The sequence below is a fragment of the Papio anubis genome, chromosome 6, assembly GCF_008728515.1.
Source record: "Papio anubis isolate 15944 chromosome 6, Panubis1.0, whole genome shotgun sequence".
Classification (NCBI taxonomy): domain Eukaryota; kingdom Metazoa; phylum Chordata; class Mammalia; order Primates; family Cercopithecidae; genus Papio; species Papio anubis.
In genome coordinates this window covers 42,757,009-42,780,856 of record NC_044981.1, presented here as the reverse complement: position 1 = coordinate 42,780,856, position 23,848 = coordinate 42,757,009, and the positions used below count along the sequence as shown (strand labels likewise).

The following is a 23,848-nucleotide window of genomic DNA, read 5'->3' as shown; positions in this document are numbered from 1 at the left end:
GTGTATATACACATACACATATACATTTCAAAATACAGGAAAAAGATATATCAACTCTTCATGGCTATGAGGCAGAATAGGGATATTGTTGGAAAACATTGGGGAAGGGTTTTTATACTCTATATACTTCTATATTATTTTAATGTCTTTCTGCAGTATTTTAATGGGTTTTATATAAAGGCATTGTAGTTTTGAAAAACATATAATAGCTTCCTGGCAGAGGTGTTGTGAATTTTGAGATAAAGTATGTCAAATGCTTGACAGTTGTAGGCCTTCAGTGATGGTGGTCAACAGTATGGTAGACTTCTGAAAAGACCTGGGGCACAGAGGCATGTGGAGGAGGGTCTGTGACTTACTTGTCTGCAACTTAAGCAGGCTGAATTCCTCAGGATACTTATCCTTTTGGACTTGAGGCAATGACATTTCCGAGGAGTGACCAGAATGTGAGGAGGAGGGTTTCTGATCCAAGTCAGCAGTGGTGCTGGAAAGAAAGCAGAAGGATTCTTCCACGTGTTTAAACTGGTAGTTACAGCCTGATCTCACATAGTTTACCCTAGAATTGCCCTCGCTTGTGAGAACTGGGACTACTCATCTATAAAAAGTCCTTGAGTATATCATTTATGTATTCACAATTTAAGGGGACTGAAACTTATTGAAAAGATGGGCATTCAGTGGCTCACGCCTGTAATCCCAAAACCTTGGGAGGCTGAGGCAGGTGGATCACTTGAGGCCAGGAGTTTGAGACCAGACTGAACAACATAGTGAGATCCCATCTCTACTGATTTTTTTAAAGTGTTTAAAAATAATTTGGTGATTCCTCAAAAAGTTGAACATAGAATTACCGCAAGACTCAGCAATTCTCTTTCTAGGTATACACCTAAAAGAACTGAAAACAGAGATTCAAACAGATACTTGCATGTGAATGTTCTTTGCCGCATTATTTATAATAGCCAAAATGAAAACAAGCCAAGTGTTCATAAAGAGAAGAATGGATAAGCAAAATGTGGTACATAATACGTACAATTGAATATTATTCAGCCTTAAAAATTAATGAAGTGGCTAGGCATGGTGGCTTCTGCCTGTAATCCTAACACTTTGGAACGCTGAGGCATATGGATCACTTGAGCTCAGGAGTTCGAGACCAGCCTGGGCAACATGGAGAAACCCCCTCACTACTAAAAATACAAAAATTAGCCAGGCATGGTAGTGTATGCCTATAATCCCAGCTACTCAGGAGACTGAGGCAGGAGAATTGCTTAAACCCAGAAAGTGGAGGCTGCAGAGATCTCGCTACTGCACTCCAGCCTGGGCAACAAAGTGAGATCCTGTCTCAAAAATATAAGAAAAAAATGAAGGAATGAAGTAGTGATGCATGCTAAAACATGGTGAGCCTTGAAAACGTTATGCTAAGTAAAATAAGCCAGACACAAAAGGACAAATATTATGTGATTCCACTTATATGAAATATCTAGAATAGGTAATTTCATAGAAAGTAGATTACAGGTTACCAGGGGCTGAGGAGAGGGGAGAATGGCAAGTTATTGCTATATGGTCATAGAGTTTCCGTTTGGAGTGATGAAAATGTCTGAAAATAGACAATGGTGATGGTTACACAACACTATGAGTGTAATTAATGCCATTGAATTGTACACTTAAAATGGATAAAATCAGGCAGGCAGTACTTTGGGAGGCCAAGGTAGGAGGATCACTTAAGCCCAGGTGTTTGAGACCAGCCTGGGCAAAATAGTGAGACTTCATCTCTACAAAAAAAATTTTAATTAGCCAGGTGTGGTGGTGCACACCTGTAGTTCTAGCTACTTGGGAGGCTGAGGAGGGAGGATCACTTGAGCCCAGGAAGTGGAGGCTGCAGTGGCAGTGACTATGCCACTGCACTCCAGCCTGGGCTACAGAGTGAAATCCCATCTCTTTAAAAACGTTTTTTTAATGGATAAAATGGCAACTGTTGTGCCATATATATTTTACCACAATTTTTAGAAAGGAATGATATATATTACAACATGTATGCACCTTGAAAGCATTATGCTAAGTGAAAGAAGCCAGACACCAAAGACCACATATTGATAATTCCATTAATATTACATGTCTGAAACAGGCAAATCTATAGAGACAAAAAGTAAATTAATGGTTGTCTCAGACTAGAGGGACAGAAAGATGGGGGTGCGGGGCAATGATTGCTAAAGGGTATGGATTTCTTTTTGTGGTGATGAGAATGTTCTAAAATTGATTGTGGTGATAGTTGCACAACTTTACGAATACATTAAAAGCCATCAAGTTGTGTACACACTTTAAGTGGGTGACTTTTATGGTATGTGAATTATGTTTAAATAAATCTGTTACCAAAAAGGCATGTTTAATAAAACCATTAAATGTAAATAAAAAATCAATAAGTATATAGAGAAGATGAATAAATAATCAAAAACAAACCTAGACTGAAATGATTACAATAATAGAGCATTATGTTTAGTGCTGAACTTCCTAGCAGTTTATAAAGACCCACAACAAACTTTTATAGGTGTCAGCAGAAAATGCAATCACTTCTGGTTTAAATGGCTTTGTGTCTGAGACCTGGCCTTGGACAGTGTTTTCAGGTACAATGATCTGTTATCAAGTCAAAGGATCTTTTTTCATAACAATGCATCACTCATATTTAAATGGCATCAAAGCAACTTCATATTGCTCGTCTTGTCTGCTCCCTGCTAACAATCCTGTGATGTAGGTAGGACCAATAACTCAGTGCCCCCACCCCTGATTCAGAAGATAAGCAATTTTGGAGGTGTGTTAGTTTCCGTCACGAGAGTACAGCTGAGGACAACTGGAATTGGGGTTCAATGTCTCAGAACTGTCACTCTCTTTTGCTTATCCTGACACCTTGGCTTCATTTTTGCCAATTGCAGATGAGCTTCTTCACAAGAGCAAAAAGGCCACTGACAGCCCAGATTCAAATTCTCATGTCTTCCAACCAATTTTTACCCCTATCTCCTATGTGAAAAATTTCAGGGAAGGACTCACTGGCTCAGCTTAGATCACACGTTCTCCCTTAAATCAATCACAATCAGGAAGTGGAGACAAGTAAGATGATGGTAGCTCCTATTCAGAATACTCATTAAAACTGGGTAAGCAGGAGTTTGAGACCAGCCAGGGAAACATAGCAAGACCTTGTGTTAAAATATTTAAAAACTGGGTAGGGAAGGACCGGGCATGGTGGCTCACACCTGTAATCCCAACACTTCGGGAGGCCGAGGTGGGTGGATCACCTGAGGTCAGGGGTTCGAGACCAGCCTGGCCAACATAGTGAAACCCCGACTCTACTGAAAATACAAAATTAGCCAGGTGTGGTGGCATGCACCTGTAATCCCAGCTATTCAGGAGGCTGAGGAGGGAGAATCACTTGAACCCAGGAGGCCAAGTTTCCATTGAGCTGAGATGGTGCCATTGCACTCCGACCGGGACAACAGGAGAGTGAAATTCCATCTTAAAAAAAAAAAAAAAAACTTGGTAAGGAAGGAGTGCAAATCAATTCCCCAGAAAAAGGAGAATAGCATAGATGACGCCACTGGAAAGTCAGTGGAAGCCGAGCAGCTTCTACAATATGTGTACACAGCAAGCCATTGGAGAAAGCCACTTCAAGCAAAGGAGGCAATGTGAGCAAAAGCATAGAAGGAAGAAACATCAGGGAAATTACGACATTTGATGTGGTTGTGGCAGGAGTATTGGAGATAAAACTGGAGAAGAGAAGGAGACAGATCTGGAGAATTTGCAGTTCATATGAGGGGGGACTCCTTTTTATCAAGCTTTAATGGGATATCATTAAATAATAGTAAGCAAGACCATGACATGGTCACATGTGGTTAGAAAACTCTAGAAGCTATAAAAGGAATGAACTTTGAGAATATAAAACTTAAGTCAGGGAGTCCATTTAGGAGAGTGTAGCAGGCAGCCTCTGACATGGCTGCCAATGATCTCTGCCTCTTGGCATTTATTCCCTCCTGTAATCTTCTCCCTTTGAGTATAGGCTAGACCTACTGACTCACTTTCAACAAAGAGAAAATAGTAAATGTTATGGGATGTCACTTCCCAGGTTAGGTTACAAAGAGACTGTGGCTTTTTCTTGTGTGCACTCCTGCTTGCTCATGAGGAGAGACAGCTGTTATGTTGTGAGTTGCCCTCTGTAGAGACAAGGAACTGAGGGAAGCCTGTGGACAACAGCCAGTAGAGAACTGAACTATCAGCCCCAGCAGCCTGTGAGGAAGTGAATCCTGCCACCAGCCATATGAGTGAGCTTGGAAATGGATCCACACCCCCCGCAGTTGAGCTTCAGATAAGTCTACAGCTCTGGCCAACACCTTGACTGCAATCTTGTGAGAGAGACCTTGAGCCAGAGGCACCCACCTAGGTTATACTCAGATTCCTGACCTGTAGAAAATGTGAGATAATAAATGTTTGTTGTTTTAAGTCACTAAGTTAGGGTGACTTGTTGTGCACCAATAAATAACTAATCAAGAAGGTATTACAGTGGTCCAGGTGAGAGATGATCAGGGCCTTGAGTGGGACCACGGTAATACAGATGGAGTAGAAGAGATGGACTTATATGGTGTTTCAGGGCTTGATCCCCAGTTGGATGAGCTGGAGGAGACAAGTATGACCTGTCAATCTATACCTTTGGGGCTGTATGAATACCGAGATTATCAACTGAGACAAGGAACACAGAAGGATTTGGTTTGTGAGGATGGGTGATGAGAAGTTCAGTCAAGGCACGTTGAGTTTGGAGGCCTGTGGGACATCAGGTGGAGATATCTAGAAAGCAGTTCAATTTATCAATCTAAAGCCTGAGGCTATGTCTAGACTGGAGCTTTAGATTTGGCTACACACGCTTTGACTGAGTTAGGTCCTCCATAACCCAGGTATCATGAGCAATAAAGGGGACTTATTTAGGTGGGAATTAGGAATGCAGAACTGGCAGCAATCACCCAGTTCCCCATCCTACAGGATGTGAACTTCACAGTCTGGGCTTTCTTTCCCTCCCAATACATGGACCCACTGCCGCTGCTAGTGGTATGCATCTGTTGCAGAGGACCTAAAGAGGCAGAGCTTAAGGATTATGCCAGTCTCTTCCATGTCTAGTGCTGGGGGCAGCAAGTCCACTTGGAGCAGATTTTGTTATATAAAGAATCACTTGAGCAACTTCCCTTAACTTTGACTGAATAAATCCACTTCTAGGAATTTACTTTTATAATATAACCGGAGATGGGCAAAAGCCGAATGTAGAGGGATATGCATTACAGCACTATTTACAATAGCAACTCTTTAAAACTATAGGTCACTGGTTAGATTGTGGTCTATTCATCTGACATTATTCCAGCACTGTAGTCATTGAAAACTGTGTTCTTGAAAAACACTCACAGGTATGAGAAAATTCTCTCCGCATATTGCTCAGTGAAAAAGCTGCCTTTATAAGATGTCCTTCAGTAAGTGAATGAATAAATAAACTATGGTACATCCAGACAATGGAATATTATTCAGCATTGAAAAAATGAGCTATTAAGGGGTGAAATGACATGAAGGAAACTTAAATGCATATTATTGAGAGAAACCAATCTGAAAAGGGTATATACTATACGATTCCAACTATATGTCATTCTGGAAAAAAAAAACTTTGGAGACAGTAAAAATATCTGTGGTTGCCAGGGGGTGGGAGGGGTGGGAAGGGATGAATAGATGGAACACACAGGATTTTTGAGGACAGTGAAACTACTCTGTATGAAACTATAATAGTTTTTTCTTTCTGTACAAAAAAAAAAAATTAAAAATTAGCTGGGCATAGTTTATAGGTGTGAGCCACCATGCCCGGCCATATGACTTTTTTTTTCTTTTTTTTTTTTTTAAGACGGAGTCTCACTCTGTTGCCCAGGCTGGAGTGCAGTGGCACGATCTCGGCTCACTGCAAGCTCCACCTCCCAGGTTCACACCATTCTCCTGCCTCAGCCTCCAGAGTAGCTGGGACTACAGGCACCCATCACCACGTCTGGCTAATTTTTTGTATTTTTAGTAGAGACAGGGTTTCACCATGTTAGCCAGGATGGTCTCGATGTCCTGACCTCGTGATCCACCCGCCTTGGCCTCCCAAAGTGCTGGGATTACAGGTGCGAGCCACCGCGCCTGGCCATGACTTTTATTTTTAATACTGTCTTCACCTGTTCAAATTTTCTACAATAAGCTTAAATTACTTTCATTGTAACAAAAATTATTAGAAAAGCATTTCAAACCTTTTATTGGAAAAGAAATATAAACAGGGAAAGTACATAAAGCATAAAGACAGTTTTACAACTAAATACAAAGCCAACATCCTGGTCAAGAAACAAAACGTTAGCCTGGCACAGTGACTCACACCTGCAATCCCAGCACTTTGAGAGGCCAAGAAGAGAAGATCGCTTGAGCCCAGGAGTTTGAGGTTAAAGTAAGCCAAGATAACACCACTCTACTCCAGCCCAGGTGGCAGAGCGAGACCCCTGTCTCTACCCAAACAAAAGAAACAAAACGTTGCCAGTCCTTCTCTTCCCCACTCCCCAGAAACCATCTGTGTGTGTCCCTTTCCAGGAAAAGTAACCACTATCCTAACTGTGACTCTTATGATAATCATTTATTTGCTTTTCTTTAAGTTTTACCACCCATGTATGTATGTACATATCCCAAAAATACACAGTTTCACTTATTTTTGAACTTCATAATGGCAAGAATTTACACAGAACTTGCTGTGTGCCAGGAAGTCTTCTAAGCTCTTTCCAGGTATTAACTCAACTCATCCTCACAGCAATCCTATAAACTATCATCAGCATTTTACAGACAAGAACACTGAAGCCCAGCGAGGTGAAGTAATTTGCTCAGATTCACACCAATACTTAGTGGCAGAACCGGGATTTGAACCCACACAGTCTAGCTCCAGAATCCATGCTCTTGCCAAGCATACCATGCTACCTCTCAGACTGTTGGCTTCTTGGTCAGAATATCCCCCAAACAGTGACAGCTCTACACCAGACCCTTACTTACTCTAGGTAAGCAGACACTCTGGGGAGGCCTGGAGGCTCACGGACACTTGGGCCTGTTTCCACAGAAGATGAGGAACTGACACTTTTGCCAGAGGATGCTGTCTTGGCAAAACATCCCTTAGATTCCAGAAAATCACTGCAGTTAGCACCTGCAACACAGAGATATCACCATCTAATTATATTATTGAAAATACATTCTGCCCTATTTTGTTTCCTAGATTATAAATAAATTTTTAAAACAGCTAACATTTACTGAGCATTTACCTTGCACTGAGGATTATGTCAACATCTTATACATGTTATCCCATTTAATCCCTATAACAATCAACAGGCATAGGTATTCCTTATTATCCCCATTTTATGGTTGAGAAAACTGAGGCTGAGAAGGTTAAACTTGCCTATGATCACATAAAAAGTAAACATCTAGGCCAGGCACGATGGCTCATGCCTGTAATCTCAGCACTTTGGGAGGCCAAAGTGGGTGGATCACTTGAGGTCAAGAGTTAGAGACCAGCCTGGTCAAAATGGTGAAACCCGTCTCTACAAAAATACAAAAACTAGTTGGGCATGGTGGTGCACTCTTGTAATCCCAGCTACTTGGGAGGCTGAGGTGGGAGGATTGCTTGAACCCAGAAAGCAGAGGTTGTAGTCAGCCGAGATCACATCACTGCATTCCAGCCTGGGCAACAGAGACTCTGTCTCAGAAAAAAGAAAACATCTAGGCTCATATTTGATTACAGCTCTGTGACACTAAAGCCTGAGATCCTAACGCCTGTACTAGACTGCTTGCCCCTACCCACAGTTCACATTCTGTGAACTAAGTGGAAGACCTAGGATCTGAAGTGAGCTGTATAGCACTGTACATTGTATTAGGCATCTCAATATAATTTTCCAAAGGATTTGTTCATAGAAAAACTGATGAATATAATGGTGATCACAACCCAAAGAACGCCCTCAAAAATTTCTGTGGGTTCCCCTCACAGTTCTTATTCATCTTGTTAGCATCCATAACAGTGCCTGGCACAAAGCAGGTGCCCAATAAATGTTTGAGTGAATAAATGAAAAAGAATTATAACTCCCCAGCCACCCACAGTTACAAGTAAGGGAGTCCTGAAAACCAGTGAGTGTCAGAGATGAGTACCCATTATCTTCAGTCTGCCTATACTACTAATACTTCATGAAAGTCAATTTGTTCTGTTATCATTTCCTACAGTTATGTACCTCATCCAGCCACAAAAATAAAAAGTCCGATGAAAAGATTATGCATATTTCTTTATGCATCATTTCATAGAGCACTGAAGCTCAATAGATGGCAATGTAACCTCTAGTAATGAGAAAATTGTAAGAAATAAGAGTCAAACTTCTCTGATTCTTGAGGACATTTTTAGACTGACTACTATTCCACCTACACAGTATCATGCTTCACACATATAGAGTCATCTTTTGGTATTGACAGGGGATTGGTTCCAGGACCCCCGCAACACAAAAATGCAAAGATGCTCAAATCCTTTATCTGAAACAGTGTAGTATTTGAATATAACATATGCACATCCTCCTGTATGTTGTACTATAAATCATCCCTAGATTACTTGTAATACCTAATACAATGCAAATGCTATGTAAATAGTTGTTATATATTTATTTGTATTATTTTTGTTGTTATACTGATGTTTTCTTTTCTTTTCTTTTTTTTTTTTTTTTTTGAGACTGAGTCTCACTCTGTCACCCAGGCTGGAGTGCAGTGGTACGATCTCAGCTCACTGCAACCTCCACCTCCAGATTCAAGTGATTCTCATGCCTCAGCCTCACAAGTAGCTGGTATTACAGGCACCTGCCACCATGCCTGGCTAATTTTTGTATTTTTAGTAGAGACAAGGTTTCACCATATTGGCCAGGCGGATCTCGAACTCCTGGCCTCAAGCAATCCGCCCGCCTCAGCCTCCCAAAGTGTTGAGATTACAGGTGTGAGCCATGACACCCAGCCTTGTTGTTTCCTTTTTGAATATTTACTATGGGCAGTTGGTTGAATCTGCTGATGCAGAACCTGTTGATATGACTGTATACTATAAATGATGCAAATTCCCACCATCTAGCAGCAGGACTGCTACTCAGACAGTTTTTTATCCATTTCCTCTCAAATTTCATATCACAAGTGAATAATATCTTTCCCACTCTTATCAAGTCCCAATCTATCACCAAACCTTTCACTCCTAAGAGGACTTTGCCTGTGACTTTACAAAGCTTAAAGTTCAGCTGAGCTATTTCCTCCCTTCAAAATCCTCTCACTCTGGGACTTCTCAGGACATGGCACGAGGCCTATCTGCATCAGAATTACCTAGGAAGCCTGTTTAAAATACAGATTCCCAAATTCCATCGCAGACCTATTGAATTAGAATTTCTCCAAGTGAGGCCTGGGAACCTGCATTTTGAATAAGCCCCTACCCTCACCCCTGCTCTTCATTTAGGCTCACGTTTGGCAGTGATCTCCTTCTTTAAGTCTAGTTCCATCACTGTATTTTATCCCGTTCCACTTCCAGATTCCCAACTGTACAGAACTTCCTGAATTTGCCCAGTCATGAGAATCCCCTTGGGCACTTGTTCAATATGCAGACTCCAGGCCTCTGACTCAGACCTACAGTCTGGGAGCCAGGATATTTAAGAAGCACCTCAGGTGATTCTTAGGGTCAGCCAAGTGTGGGAAGTGCTGCTCTGGAATATGCCCCAGAGCCTAGAGCAGCCCCCAGCACAGTGAGGGCCAACTGGTTGCTTAAGGTGTAACTGGGATGGAGCCAAGCCCAGGGGAGGTGGCAGGAAAGCAGCAGAGCTGTGAGGACGTGAGAACAGGTCCCCAGTAATCAAAGGAAGAACCACCCATATACAAAGCCACAAAAGAAGTATCAACAATACATAGACCACACTCTCTGACCACAATGCAATACAATTAGAAATCAATAATAAAAAGACAGCCAAAAAGTATCCATAAGCTTGGAAACTCAAACCACGCTTCTAAATAATTCACATACAAGAATAAATTGTAATGGAAATCATGAGGTGCCTAATGATCAATGAACATTAAGTACTGTATATCAAAACTTGTGGGATTCAACTAAAGCGGTAATTAGAAATCTGAAACCTTAAATGCACATGCTGTATTTCACTGAATATAAGGCATCATCAATTGTAATAGCATTATTATTTTATGTATCACAAAGAACAAAGGCTGCCAGTTAAACTACGACGCATGTTTTCATCACTTAGAATTTTTATTTTATACTTATTGAAGTATTCTTTTAGATTTACTTATAGATTTTAATCACATATCACTCATGCACTGTATAAAGAAGGAAATTATAAGCAAGATAGACTGGTTAAGGCATTCTTAAATCTTATGCACATTCAGAAGTCTGACTACTAAATCACTTTCAACTCAATCATTAATGTCCACATTTTCCACCTAATACTGACCTAAGATTTCAATTAAAATGTGAGTTGAGTGATGCAGCATTTCTTTCTTTTCTTTCTTTTTTTTTTTGAGCCGAGTCGCCCAGGCTGGAGTGCAATGGAGCGATCTCAGCTCACTGCAATCTCCGCCTCCAGGGTTCAAGAAACTCTCCTGCCTCAGCCTCCCGAGTAGCTGGGATTACAGGTGTAAGCCACCACGTCCTGCTTGCTTATTTATTTATTTATTTACTGGAGACAGAGTCTCCCTCTGTCCCCCAGGCTGGAGTGCAGTAGTGCGATCTCAGCTCACTGCAACCTGTGCCTCCTGGGTTCAAGCGATTCTCCTGCCTCAGCCTCCCGAGTGGCTGGGATTACAGGTGCCCACCATCATGCCTGGCTAATTTTTGTATTTTTGGTAGAGACAGAGTTTCACCATGTTGGCCAAGCTGGTCTCAAACTCCTGACCTCAGGCGATCCACCCGTCTCAGCATCCCAAAGTGCTGGGATTACAGGCACGGTGGCGCTGAGACCAATTTTTGTATTTTTAGTAGAGGTGGGATTTCACCATCTTGGCCAGGCTGGTCTCTTAGCCAGGCTGGTCTCGAACTCCTGACCTCATGATCTGCCTGCCTCAGCCTCCCAAAGTGCTGGTATTACAGGTATCAGACACTGCACAAAAGTGTTTCTCTATTGTCTCTGGAGTTTTCTTCCAAGCTGTGAACACACATTCTACATGCTTCAGTGCTCATACAGCAAAAATTATTACAACCACATCCTGCCTGCTGCTCGGCTCACAGACCTGGTAACATCCAGTCCCTACTTCAAAGATGCAAACTGTCTATCCAAGAATTGATGGATTATAGTGTTCAAAATAAAAATTCCAAAATGAATGAGATAAATTGTCAATTTAAGAAATAAGAAAAAAAAAAAAGAGTAACCCTTCCCCCCCAAAAAAATTTTAAGGAATAAAATCATAAAAGATTGAAATAAAGATTATCAGAACTTTGGCTTCATGCAAAAGCTAATAATGTGATAAACAAGGTTCAAGAAAAAATTTTAAATACAAATAATATTAGGGCCTGGTCTGTAATCCCAGCATTTTGGGAGGCCGAGGCGGGCGGATCACCTGAGGTCAGGAGTTTGAGACTGCCTGGCCAACATGGTGAAACCCCGCCTCTACCAAAAATACAAAACTTAGCCAGGCATGGTGGTGCATGCCTGTAATCCCCGTTACTCAGGAGGCTGAGGCAGGAGAATCGCTTGATCCCAGGAAGCGGGGGTTGCAGTAAGCTGAGATCACATCACACTGCACTACAGCCTGGGCAATAGAGTGAGACTCCATCCCCAAAAAAACAAAAATAATAATAATAATAATAGAAATGAAAAGAAGGCCATAATTATAATTAAAATGAGATAAATTTACAGGTAAAGAAATTAAGCTCCAGAAATGTCAAATAACTTGTTCAGGGTTACATAGCTATGGAGTATAATTTATAAAATGTAGTTTAACATTCAAATAATCGAGATGGTACTGACAAAAACCCTAACAGACAAATCAATAGAACAAAATAGTAAACATACATAGAATAAAATTTTATATGAAAACAAGTGGCATTTTATCTTGGTGAAGAAAGGATGGGTTATTCAAAAAATATTGCTGGAACAACTGATTAACCATTTGGAATAAAAATAAAAGTAAACCTTTCTTATCCCAAACTGGAATAATCCGGATAACTTACAGATTTGAATGTGAAAATTGAAATTAAAGATGTACCTGAAAAAAATAAGTGAAAGTTTATATAATCTTAGAGCGAAGAAGTTATTGCCAAGAAAGATATCAAATATAGGCAAAATAAAGGAAAAAAGGCATAGATTTGAACATGCCTCTTTAAATATAAACTTAAAACTTTCATAGCAAACTATAAACTGGGGGAAAATCTGTAATATACATGATAGAAATAAAAAATAGTCATGACAAATTATGAGCTTTTTTTTGTACTTTAAGTTCTGAGGTATGTGTGTAAAACGTGCAGGTTTGTTACACAGGTATACACATGTCATGGTAGTTTGCTGCACACATCAACTCGTCGTCTACATTAGGTATTTCTCCTAATGCTATCCCTCCCCTAGCCCCCCACCCCCTGACAGGCCCCGGTGTGTGATGCTCCCCTCTCTGTGTCCACGTGTTCTCGTTGTTCAACTCCACTTACGAGTGAGAACATGCGGTGTTTGGTTCTCTGTTCTTGTGTTAGTTTGCTGAGAATGATGGTTTTCAGCTTCATCTATGTCCCTGCAAAGGACAGGAACTCATCGTTTTTCATGGCTGCATAGTATTCCATGGTGTATATGTGCCACGTTTTCTTTATCCAGTCTATCACTGATGGACATTTGGGTTGGTTCCAAGTCTTTGCTATTGTGAACGGTGCCGCAATAAACATACGTGTGCGTGTCTTTATAGTAGAATGGACACTGCACTCCAGCCTGGGTGACAGAGTGAGACCCCATCTCAAAATAAGATAAAATAAAATAACACATACAAACAGCCAATATATGTTTGGGGGAAATCGCATCCATCCTAATAATTGGATTTGGGGAAGTGGGTGGTTGTTTATTTTGTGGTTTTTGGGAGTTTTTTTTGAGACAGGGTCTTACTCTGTCACCTAGGCTGGAGTGATCTCGGTTCACTACAACCTCTGCCCCTAGGACTCAAGTAATGCTCCCACCCCAGCCTCCCAAGTATCTGGGACCATAGGCATGCACAAGCATGACCAGCTATTTTTTTTTTTTTTTTTTTTGTATTTTTTGTAGAGATGGGGTCTCACCATGTTGCCCAGGCTGGTCTCAAACTCCTGAGCTCAAGTGATCCGCCCACCTAAAAAGTGCTGGGATTACAGGCATGAGCCACTGTACCTGGCCCCGTCTGAATGACTGAAGAACTGAACTTAAAATCAGATACCATTATTTGTTATCCATTTGCAAACACCCAGGGTTGGCATAGCTTGGAGGAATGGAATTCCTATCATTGCTGGTGGGAATGTCCCCATCTGACTGAAGAGCAATTTGGCCATATGTGCCTTCCGAAGCCTATGAGAAGTGCATATCATCTGACTCAATAGTTCTACTTCTAGAAATGTATCTATGAAAAAGGCATGAAATGCATGTCTAGAGATGTAGAATGGATTCACCTATGTGGAGAAGAAATGAAATCAAGGCCAAAGATGTCCTCTATGTCAATACTTGCATGTGAGTTCTGAGGTATTTATGGTAAGATTTACTTATGGTAATTTTTGCCCATAGGTTTTAACAGTGGCTGCCTTTCATAGCATGTAAACATTGTAATTGTATATTGCCACTATAGGACTTGAGAGTTCACCCAAGCAAGAATTGGTTGGCTCTATGGATGGTATCAGAGAGGGCCCTTTCCCAAGTTTTTTGTTTGTTTGCGTTAGGAGCAAAATTTAAATGTACTGCATGTCCCTGAGCAGCGAGCAGTGAAATCACACCTAAAACTTTAGCACACTTCCTTGCTTGCTTAAAAAGTTTTGTGGCAGCAGCAATCTAGGAAGTGGCCTGTGGCCACTATAATGGGGAACGCTTATCTGATGGACAAGGATGGGAAGAGCAATCTCTTGCTAAACTGACCAACAGCACACTCTCCAGATCAAGCTGACTACAGGATCTTCCTAAGAGTAACTCAACCTCAAATTTGAGCTGGAGACAGTTAAACATGTCCTCAAGATGCCTCCCCGCCCTTCCCCTGGTAAAAGAAGATTAGCTGGAAGAGAAGCTGGAATTACAAGTCTGAACACTTATTAATACTGATGCTAATACTAATACTGATGCTAATACTAATACTGATGCTCCCACTGCATAGAGTACCATCCAGCTACTCCAAGCAAGCCAATTACTTCTCCACCCCCAGCTCCCAATGGCTTCCCTCTCCCCCATCTAGCTCAGAAGGCTGTGGGGAGAAACAAACACGCTAAGGAGATACACCCTGCTTGAAAGGTTCACCATTTATCACGAAAATTGTTATTCAAGTGCAATAAATGTCAAATAAGCCAGAAGCCAGAAAATTCTGACAAGTTTCTAAAACACCACAAAATAAGAAGAAATGATGTAATTAAAGGCCAAGAGAAGGTTCTTGTAACCAGAAAGGAATTCAAGGGAAAAAAGAGAATTTGGAAGAAAGTCTGTTTCTTTATTGCCATCTGTGGAATTCAGGATAATTATTTCCATTTTTTTAAGGCAGGAATAACACCTTACATAACCAAAGCACTTTCATATGTTTGTCATCTCAGCTGATTGTCACAATAGCTCTGTCTGGCAGGGAGAAAAATAATACATCAAGCCATGTTTGTTTAACATCGATATTCATTTAACCAAACACTATTTCCCACCCCTGCTTATCTGCTTCATAATGGGCCTAAGGATCAAGGACAGAAAATTTTAACCCGTTTTTTATTATATCCCCTCCCCCATAGGCAGTAATGAAAGCAATCGGTTCTCTGATGGAAAAATGCGCGCGCACACACACACACGTATCTTCAATTGGTTTGTGGAGCCCCTTCCTTCCTGAAATCCATAGACTCCATATTAAGCTAAACTCAGATGTGTTTTCCTGAATAGACTCTCCTACATAGCAGGAAAGGACACCATGGGTCTTTCATTAATGTGGTCTGGGACCTGGTGCCCTTCTGGTACCCCTAACTCAAAAACATGGATCCTCCCTAGGACATCCTTAAAACAGCAGCTTCTTCCTTTACCCCAAACCAAACTGGAAACTGCAGGAAGGTCTGGAGCTTAAAGTTTTAGAATCCCAGAACCCTTTTCTCCTTGCTGTTCCAGACACACTTGGACAATTAATAGTTCTAACTCCTCCAGCTCCTCCTTCTCTGCGGTCCCAGCTTATATTAATAGCTGGGTGGAATGAGTTGTACCTCCCTCCTTTCTCCCCACTGTGAAGGAGAATGAGATCACAGACCCAGAATACAGAAGACCAGGGAGAAAGCTAAGATCTGATCCAGCAAAGTCTGGACATTTCACAATCCCTTTTTGCAGCACTCAGGCCTCTCACCCATAACAGGTAAATGACAACTTGAGCGCAGGCGCGCTCTGAGCTTTTCTGGGCGACTGTGGCTGTTCAGGCGCCATGACACTGTTCTCTAAAGGCAAACGCGTCCCTGAATATCCTCCTTGGCCTTAACCAATTATGGAGCTACCAGCCATCATTTAATTTTTAAAGTGTTCATAATTCCCACCTAAACTGTCCCATCCAATAAACAGTGACACAAACCTATTAATAGCTGAGCAAAGATGAAAGGATACAGGCTCGGGAGTATGGCAGACTCACGTCAAATCTCAAGCTCATGTCAAATCCCAGGCTCACCATTTATTAACCCAAGCACTGGGAAGGTCAAATCTCTGGCTCCCTTTACTCATAAGGGAGATCCAGTGAGGTAATTTATGAGACTCTCTGCTTCGGTGGTGCTCTCTGCCTAATCAAATCTCGGGTTAGCACAGACATAAGCTACTATTCAAGCAGCTCTTTTTACATGCCCCCAAATCAGCTTCCTTCTAAATTTCAAATGGTGCCCTCCACCTGCCCCCGCCCCCGGATGTAGTATACTTGGATGTGGCCACCAACTCCACACCCAGGAAGTGCTCTGGATTTCTTAGAACTCAACTGTAGGTCCTCTCCACCTCGGTCATGCCAGAGTCCCTTTTTTCTGGAACCTTCTCCAGCTCTCTGCCGCGGGTCGCGCTTGAGATAGAGGGGAGACAGCAGCCCCGTGGACCGTTTCCAGTGATCATGGATGGACTCATCTGTGCACATGTTGATTTTAAATATTAGAAGCAACCCAGAGACAAAGAAAAGAACCTCTTAAGAAAGATATCAGTCAAAACAAACAAATTCCACAAGCCACCGAAAGTCAGGCGGGCAGGACTGGCCTCCAAACCAGAGCCTCCCTCCCTCCACCTGGGCGATGCGTGGTTTGGAAGCCCTCGGAGCTCCAGCAAGTCCGCCCCCAGCCCGAGCCGGGCTCGCTGCACCCCCCATCCAGCTCCTTCTTTTCCACCTCAGAGTCTTCCCACCCCCTTCCCCAGGGGAGGCCCCGGTCTGTGCTCAGAGGCCTCCACGGAGCATGCGGCCGGGACCAACGAACCAACTGGCAGCCAAACTGCCTGCCGAACGCACGCCACGCCGAGGCCGAGGAACCGAGAGCCGAGAGCAAAAGGGACGCTGCGGCCGCCTGCTTCTCCCACGGAGGCGCGTTCCGGGGTTGCCGGGACACCGGCTCCAGCAACGCGGCGCGCAGCGTCCTGCCTGGCTCGGCTGCCGGCCCCACTGTCTGTCACCCCCGGACTCTCTTGCCATTGATACAGGATGGAGGCTTCTGAGAGATGAGGAGCTAGGGGCTCCAGCCATGGCCCCGGCGTCACAGGCAAGGACCGCTGCAAAAGCCACTTTGTGGTTTTGGATTTTTTTTTTTTTTTTTTTTTTTAAGAGTTGTGGTTCTTTTCCAGGCAATTTTCATTATTAGAACTGTAGGCTCTGGTAGCAGTGAAAGATGCGCCCTCCACAAAGCTTGCAGATGCCTGGTTATAATTGGCATTGATTAGACAGGATCCACCTACCACTTACAGAGCGTCTTTTCTGGGCCAGGCGCCCTGGTGGATGTTATCTTCCTTAAGCAGCCAGCTGCATTTTTCAAAATAGAAAACCAAATTTTAGCAAAGGCTTGCTCAAGGTCACCCAGAAAACAGATTCATTTCTAAGTTTCCTCATTCCAAATCCACCACTCTTTCCATCATATTGACTTAAATTTATCTTCCTCATCCTTTCCAGTATTTAATAAATCTTGCATAGAAAGCTTTTCTCCAAGTCTAGTTTAAGTCCCTAAATTCGTGTTTAGACCAAATTTTCCCTTTTTTAAATTACTGATTATAAGAGAAATAAATGGTCATTATAGAAATATTGGAAAATATGGAAAAGTATTGTTAATATCCATGATCTCACAACATAGAAGTTAAATACTCTTTTTCTGGATAGCTATTGCTGTATAACAAATCACCCCCAAACTCCGTTGTTTTAAACAACAACATCCATTTTTAATTTCTGATTCTGGTGGTTGGCTAGGCTAAGCTAGGCTGCTCATGCTTGGGGTCTCTCACAGGGTCTCAGTCAGAGGTCACAGAGGAGCTTCCTCACTCATGTGTCTGGTGATTGATGCTGGTTGTCAGCTGAGGTCAGCAGGGTTAGCGCCAGTTCACCCATGTGTGGCCTTTCCATGTGCTTTCTAACACCAGTGTCCGTTTCCACTGTGAGCATCCCAGGAGGACCAGGCAGAAGTTGTATTGCCTCCACAGTCACAAATGCATGGAGAGGGAACTTAGATCACACCTATCCATCATGGTCATACTGTATGAAGAGCACAGGGGACAGGGGAGCTTGTGGCCCTCCTAGAAAACACAATCTCCCCTACTGATATTTAGGAGTTGTTTCCTCCTTGCCCTTTTTCTATGCACATGTATGTCATATACCGCTAGTGATTTACACCCCTGCTGATATTTAGGGGCTGCTTCCTCTCTGCCCTTTTTCTGTGCACAAATATATATATATATATATATATATATATATATCTTGTATTGGGCTTTTAAAATTTAAGATTACAGTTGATGGCCAGGGGCTGTGGCTCACGCCTATAATCCCATAATCCCAGCACTTTGGGAGGCCGAGGTGGGTGGATCACTTGAGGTCAGGAGTTCAAGACCAGCCTGGCCATCATGATGAACTACGTCTCTACTAAAAACACACACACACACAAAATTAGCCAGGTGTGGTGGCAGGCACCTGTAATTCCAGCTACTTGGAGTGCTGAAGAAGAACTGCTTGAACCCAGGAGGCAGAGGTTGCAGTAAGCTGAGATCATGCCACTCCATATTCCATCCTGGGCAAGAAAGTGAGACTCCATCTCAAAAAAAAAAAAAAGTTGGCCCTCCATATCTGAGGGTTTTGGATCCACAGATATGACCAACTACAGATTGGAAATATTCAAAAAATATATTAAAATTTAAAATAATACAGATAAAAACAACAAAGTATAGCAACAATTTACATAGCATTTACGTTGTTTTCGGTATTATAAATAATCTAGGGATGATTTGAAGTACTGTACAGGAGGATGTGCATAGGTTATATGCAAATACTATGTCATTTTGTAAAAGGGACTTGAACATCCTTGATATGCTCAAGATTTTGGTATGGGAGGGGAGTCCTAGAACCGATCCCCCAGGGATACAGAGGGATGGCTGCATATCCTGAGCATTTCCCCTTATCAAAGTTTAAAAAACATGTTATCTCTTTATCCCATGGTAGAAGAGGTAATAGTTTTGTAATAGAAATGTTAGCTGGGCAACAGCATAGTTAGGTGAGTATTAATGGCTTGACTCAAGATGCTGCCTCACCAGGAAGGCAGAGATTTTTGTCTGTTTTATCCACTGCTACTAGCACAGTGCCTGGCACATATAGATGCTCAATAACCATTTGTTTAATGAATGAATAAATGAGTGAGTGGGTGGGTGGATGGATGGATGATTACAATGGTCTGAGCTGAGCCCCTCCCTCTCTTGCTTGCATCCTCCTAGGAGGAAAGAGACAAGGTTTCTAACCTGAACCACCAGGTTCCAAGATATCAAGATCTATCTGTTGGTCAGGTGATTTTGCTAGGCAGGCGAGTGAGTCACAGAAGGGAAACTTTCTCATCCTTGGTGAGTCCTGTGAACTGTGACTCATAAACCTTCCCTTACTCTGCAGCTTAAAACCTCCCAGGCCACCTTGCCCTCACTCCTTGGGCAAGTTTTAGATGCCTGCTGCACCAGGCCTGCCCTGGCAGCTGTACCCAAGGTTTGGCAAGGCACTAGAGCCAGCTAAGGGGTTCTCAGGGCCTCGGAGCTGCCTCTGATCAGCTTGGCCCCCCACACAGCCGGTGTGTTCCCAGGATTTGCACCTGAAGCTTCCTGTGCACAGCAGCACCACAACCAGAGCTCAGCAGCAGAGGTGAGGGACGGATGCTGGGTGTTCCCAGAAGGCTGAGGATCCTGAAGGTCCCAGAAAATCCTGCCCGTAGAGCTGGGAGGGTGAGCACAGTTGGGCAAGAAGAAGGCTTCCTCAGTGTTCCCTTGCCAGCCCCTGGCTGAGCACCCCAAACCAAGCCCAGTCTGGAGGTTACCGCAGAACCTGCGCAGGAACATGGAGGCCTGATGTGGGGAGGAACGGTGGTCCCAGGTCCTTAAGGTCAACTCAACTCTTTCTCCAGCTTTAGGGCCCTCCTTTCAGCTCTACAGTCCAGGATCCTGATGTTCCACAAGCCTGGTCCTCATGGGTCTGAATGAGCTCAGGAAACCTGGGACTCCAGGCCACTACAAACACACACAGGGCTTACATGTGGAGTATTTCACTGAACTAGATAAAATTTCTGGTTATGTAGGTGAAACATAGTTGCATATCAGCAAATTTATGTTATTCGACTTAATCATGAAAGACAAATACTTCTAGCAGGTTTCATGGTGAGGCCAGAGGAGGGTGGGTTGAACTTTAACCCCTCCTCTTCTCCTTTGCTCCTTCTCCTTGAAGGACCCCACTTCGCTTTCAGTAACTGGGAGCTTGGCTCTGGGAAGGAATGGTAGACAGTGAGGTGGGGGTGGAAGCAGGGGGCCGGGCACTGGATAGGAATGGTTGGTTCTGGTTCTCCCCTGGCTCCCGCAACCCCAGACCCCTGAGAGCAGCTGGGACAGACATAAGAATTAAGAGCCCAGAGATTAGAGGAAACCAGACAGTGGAGGGAGAAAGATAAACTCTACCCCGTTCCTCTTGAGTCTTGGCAGGACAAAAAGTGCCTGCTGGAGAAAGAAACTTGAGCCTAGAAGGATGGTATTATTTAATGGCCTAGGGTCAGAGACATTGGTAAAAAGCCTCTGAGTTTGGTAAGCCTCAAGAGCTGCAAGCTAAACTGGGCGAGGAGGGCGTCTTAAACACCACTTCTCCTCGAAAGAGCACTGCAGATGGTCCCTATAGGGGAGACTGTCTTCCCCAATGTCAAGGAAAGGTCATCCAGCAGAAGCCCTCATGTAACACGCTTGTCCCATAAGTATGCACCAGAGGGCAGTATAAACCCAGGTATGGAAAACAGGATGCGCTGATAGATTCTCTACTGTTGACTTCAAGTAAGGGGCATCATAGAGACTTGTATAAAGACAGCGCTGAGGAAATAGGTGTTGAGTGGATTACTGACGCACGGCCACCTTCAGAAACCTTCAATGGTAGGTAGAGGAAGCCTGGCAAAGATGGAGGAGGGAGAGAATTTGCTACCTCAGAATTGACTAACATGGCCAGCTCCCAAATAGCCAGAGGGCCTCCCCATCAGTTCAGGCCAGGAAACAATGACCAGACCCCTGTTATGTTCCAGGCAGTGTGCTACGTACAGGAATTTAAAGGTGAATAAAACACAGTCCCTTCCCTGACTGAGTTCCCCTGATAGCTATGCCCATCTCTTTACATTTATTATCTCATTTAATCCCTACCACAGTAAAGTGCTAGTAAATCATCCTCTGTTTACAAATGAGGAAAGACAGACTCAGAAGGCAGAAGTAACTTGTCTCACCAGTAACTGGCAAAGCTGGAGTTTAAATCCAGTCTCTTTGGATTCAGAGCCTAAGCTCTCACCGCTGTGCCAGAGCCTTCGTATATGTGCCCTCAGCAGTGAGCAGGTCTGTTTGTCATCTCAGTACTGGCCAGGCTGTCAGGGTTACATCCTAGGCTGCCAGACTGTGCGGGAGAGGCCTGAGAGGACGCTTGTCCCCAGAAACACAAAAGTCCCTTTAGATTTGGATTTCTGAGTAACATAAATCAATGACTAAGATTTTAGGATGTATGTAACCTATGTAATATATAAAACAGACATGCAGAGTAAGGATACCAGCTTCTGTGAGTGGAATGCCTATTCTCTACAGAACAGGAAAGGAAAAGGCTGAATTAGGTGAGGTTGCAGTGAAATTCCTTCAATATCAAGTTTAACCCAATATGGACTAGGAAGTCACTGCAGATCTCTCATCAGAGGGATGATGAGGCAAAAGTGGCATATGCTGTCCATCCTTGTATCTCTCCCAGGTCCACTCCCACAGTCCCCACCTTGTTCTGTGCCTGGGAGGTTGACCTATGTGGACTTCACCCCGCAAATCCCATGGCAGCACTAGAGGAAGGCAGGGAGGAAAGTGAAGTCAGGGTATTTACCCCTCAGTCCCAGCTTCTGTCCTGTCGGCCTCAGTTGTCTATGTCCCTCCACTTAGGGCCACAGCCCCTGTCAGGGGTGGGCTCCACACAGCTCTCTTTGGGGACTACTCACTGCTTCCTTCCCTGGACCTTGCAGGCCTAGGAATAGCAGTGACTCCCAGCTGTTACAGCCCTGAGGCATTGCCCCATTCCCTGTTGCTTTTCCTAAACCCACCTGCACCTCTGTGAATAGTGCCTTTATTATACCCTGCAGTTATCCATCTGGAGGGTGCCATTTCTTTCTTAGTAGAACCCTAGAGCTCTAGGGAGATTAGTCTGATGAGGTGGGAAGGCTGCTGTCTGAGGAAGAGGGCCAGCCAGAAGGAACTTAATGGATATGAGAAGCCAACCAAACAGAGGAGACAAAGACAACCCCAAGACTTATGGCCTGAGGACACCAAGTCTTGGAAAAATAGATCTAATTTTACACGAGTCTCTGTGTGAGCTGGAGAGGAAAGAGGGGTAGCAAAAGAAATGGTTAAGTTGGTTTCGGCCAGGCTGAGAGTGAGAGATGTTGGCATGCTAACAGGAAGTTGAATGAACTTTTTCTGGTGCCTGGAATTTGTACCTGGGGCTCCAAGTTGGAGACAAAGAGGCATTAAATAATCCATATTCTAAAGAGAACATTCACCCATGGAAGGCCAGATTATTTCTGGAGCCTATTAAAAGGCTGCCAAATTGCTGAACATTGCTGAATATGTGTTACTTTTGCAGAAAAAATAAGCAAATAAATGTTATTGTGGTCTTCAACCCAGCCAATACTGTGAAAATAAGCATTATGACGTCAGAAGTACAAGTGCGGTCTTCAGAACCAAACTTTCCGAGCGCAAATCTTGCCACTCCTGCTTACCATCTGTCCACTCTAGGTAAGTTACTCAGTCCCTGTGAGCCTCAGTTGCCTCATCTGTAAAGGGAGATCATAATAGTACTTCCCTCATAAGGTTGAGAGGATTCATGAATAAGTACATGTCAGTCACTTAGAATGACATGCACATGGTAGGAAGTCAATAACTGTGTGCTTTTGTTATGAAGAGCAATTTCTTCTACGACTGATTTCTATAACAAAGAAGTACAAACACTCAAATCTGATGCAAGAGGAACTGTACAGCAGTTGGCCTGTTCTCTTGGGACAGGGTGGAGGAGAGAAACCAATAGAAGCAATTTCATTCTTGCAAGTTGTTAAAGAGCTGAAGGTCCTTGGGGAAGAAGTTAGACCATCTTCATACCCTGCTCATCATGAACTCTGAGAGGAGGGTGGCTACATCCTCCTGCATCTTCACTCAGGTTTGAACCAGGACCAGGGACAGACTAAAACCCTCCAGAAGGGCCAGCTTTTAGAAGACAATGGGGAAGACTGCCTCCTGAGACAGACGGGCTTCTCCAGACAAACTCTAAGAAAAATGCAAAAATGGCTAGGTAGTGAGCTCATTGGCCTTGGAAACTCTCCCCTGAAAAAGCAGAGTGCAAGACAGAACTAGGGCAAGATTCTATGGTAGGTTAGGAAAAGAAATGCAAGTTAGCATGACAGGATCTTCCTGGTTTAAAAAGCCCCAGCTGTTGTTGTGATGAAGGTCATATGATCCATTTCACAAACCACAGGTGCAGCAGAGGGGTCACCTAGCTTATGGTGGAAGTGCCAACTATAAAATAGCATTTCCACAGCCCAAGCTGGTGGCAAGAGATAGCATCCTGCTGAGCTCTGCCATCTGCTCTTTCAGGTCCACCTCCACCTTTTTTCCCCCCTGCAAGCATAAGAATAGACAGATTTCCTGAGAAACAGAGAAAGGGGAAAGAAAACAAAAGCCAGCAGGTTGGCTGATGTGGGCTGAGGAACAAATGGTAGAAGTCAGATTTCTGCTCGGGGTATTGCCAAGGAGAGTTCAAACTTAGTGCGAAAGTCTACTTGGTGGGGACTTCGACTTTTTTTTTTTTTTTTTTGAGACAGAACCTCACTCTGTCACCAGGCTGGAGTGCGGTGGCGCAATCTCGGCTCACTGCAACCTCCACTTCC

General features: G+C 43.4%; 1 protein-coding gene across 4 annotated transcripts in view; it reads right to left on the bottom strand.

Moving 5' to 3' along the window:
- Positions 1–16,779, bottom strand: part of SPATS1 (spermatogenesis associated serine rich 1) — a 36,294-nt gene extending 19,515 nt beyond the window's left edge. For 3 of the 4 annotated variants that reach the window (XM_031667111.1, XM_003897674.3, XM_021937342.2), the window contains exons 1-4: positions 16,673–16,767; positions 16,193–16,331; positions 7,066–7,213; positions 357–481 (exon numbers count right to left, since the gene is read on the bottom strand). In XM_031667111.1, coding sequence (XP_031522971.1) covers positions 357–481; positions 7,066–7,213; positions 16,193–16,331 — 412 coding nt within the window. In that variant the 5' untranslated portion in view covers positions 16,673–16,767. Of the gene's footprint in view, positions 1–356; positions 482–7,065; positions 7,214–16,192; positions 16,332–16,672 lie in introns of all 4 variants that reach the window. The other variant, XM_021937341.2, reaches the window with a different exon arrangement.
- Between the last annotated feature and the right edge of the window lie 7,069 nt (positions 16,780–23,848).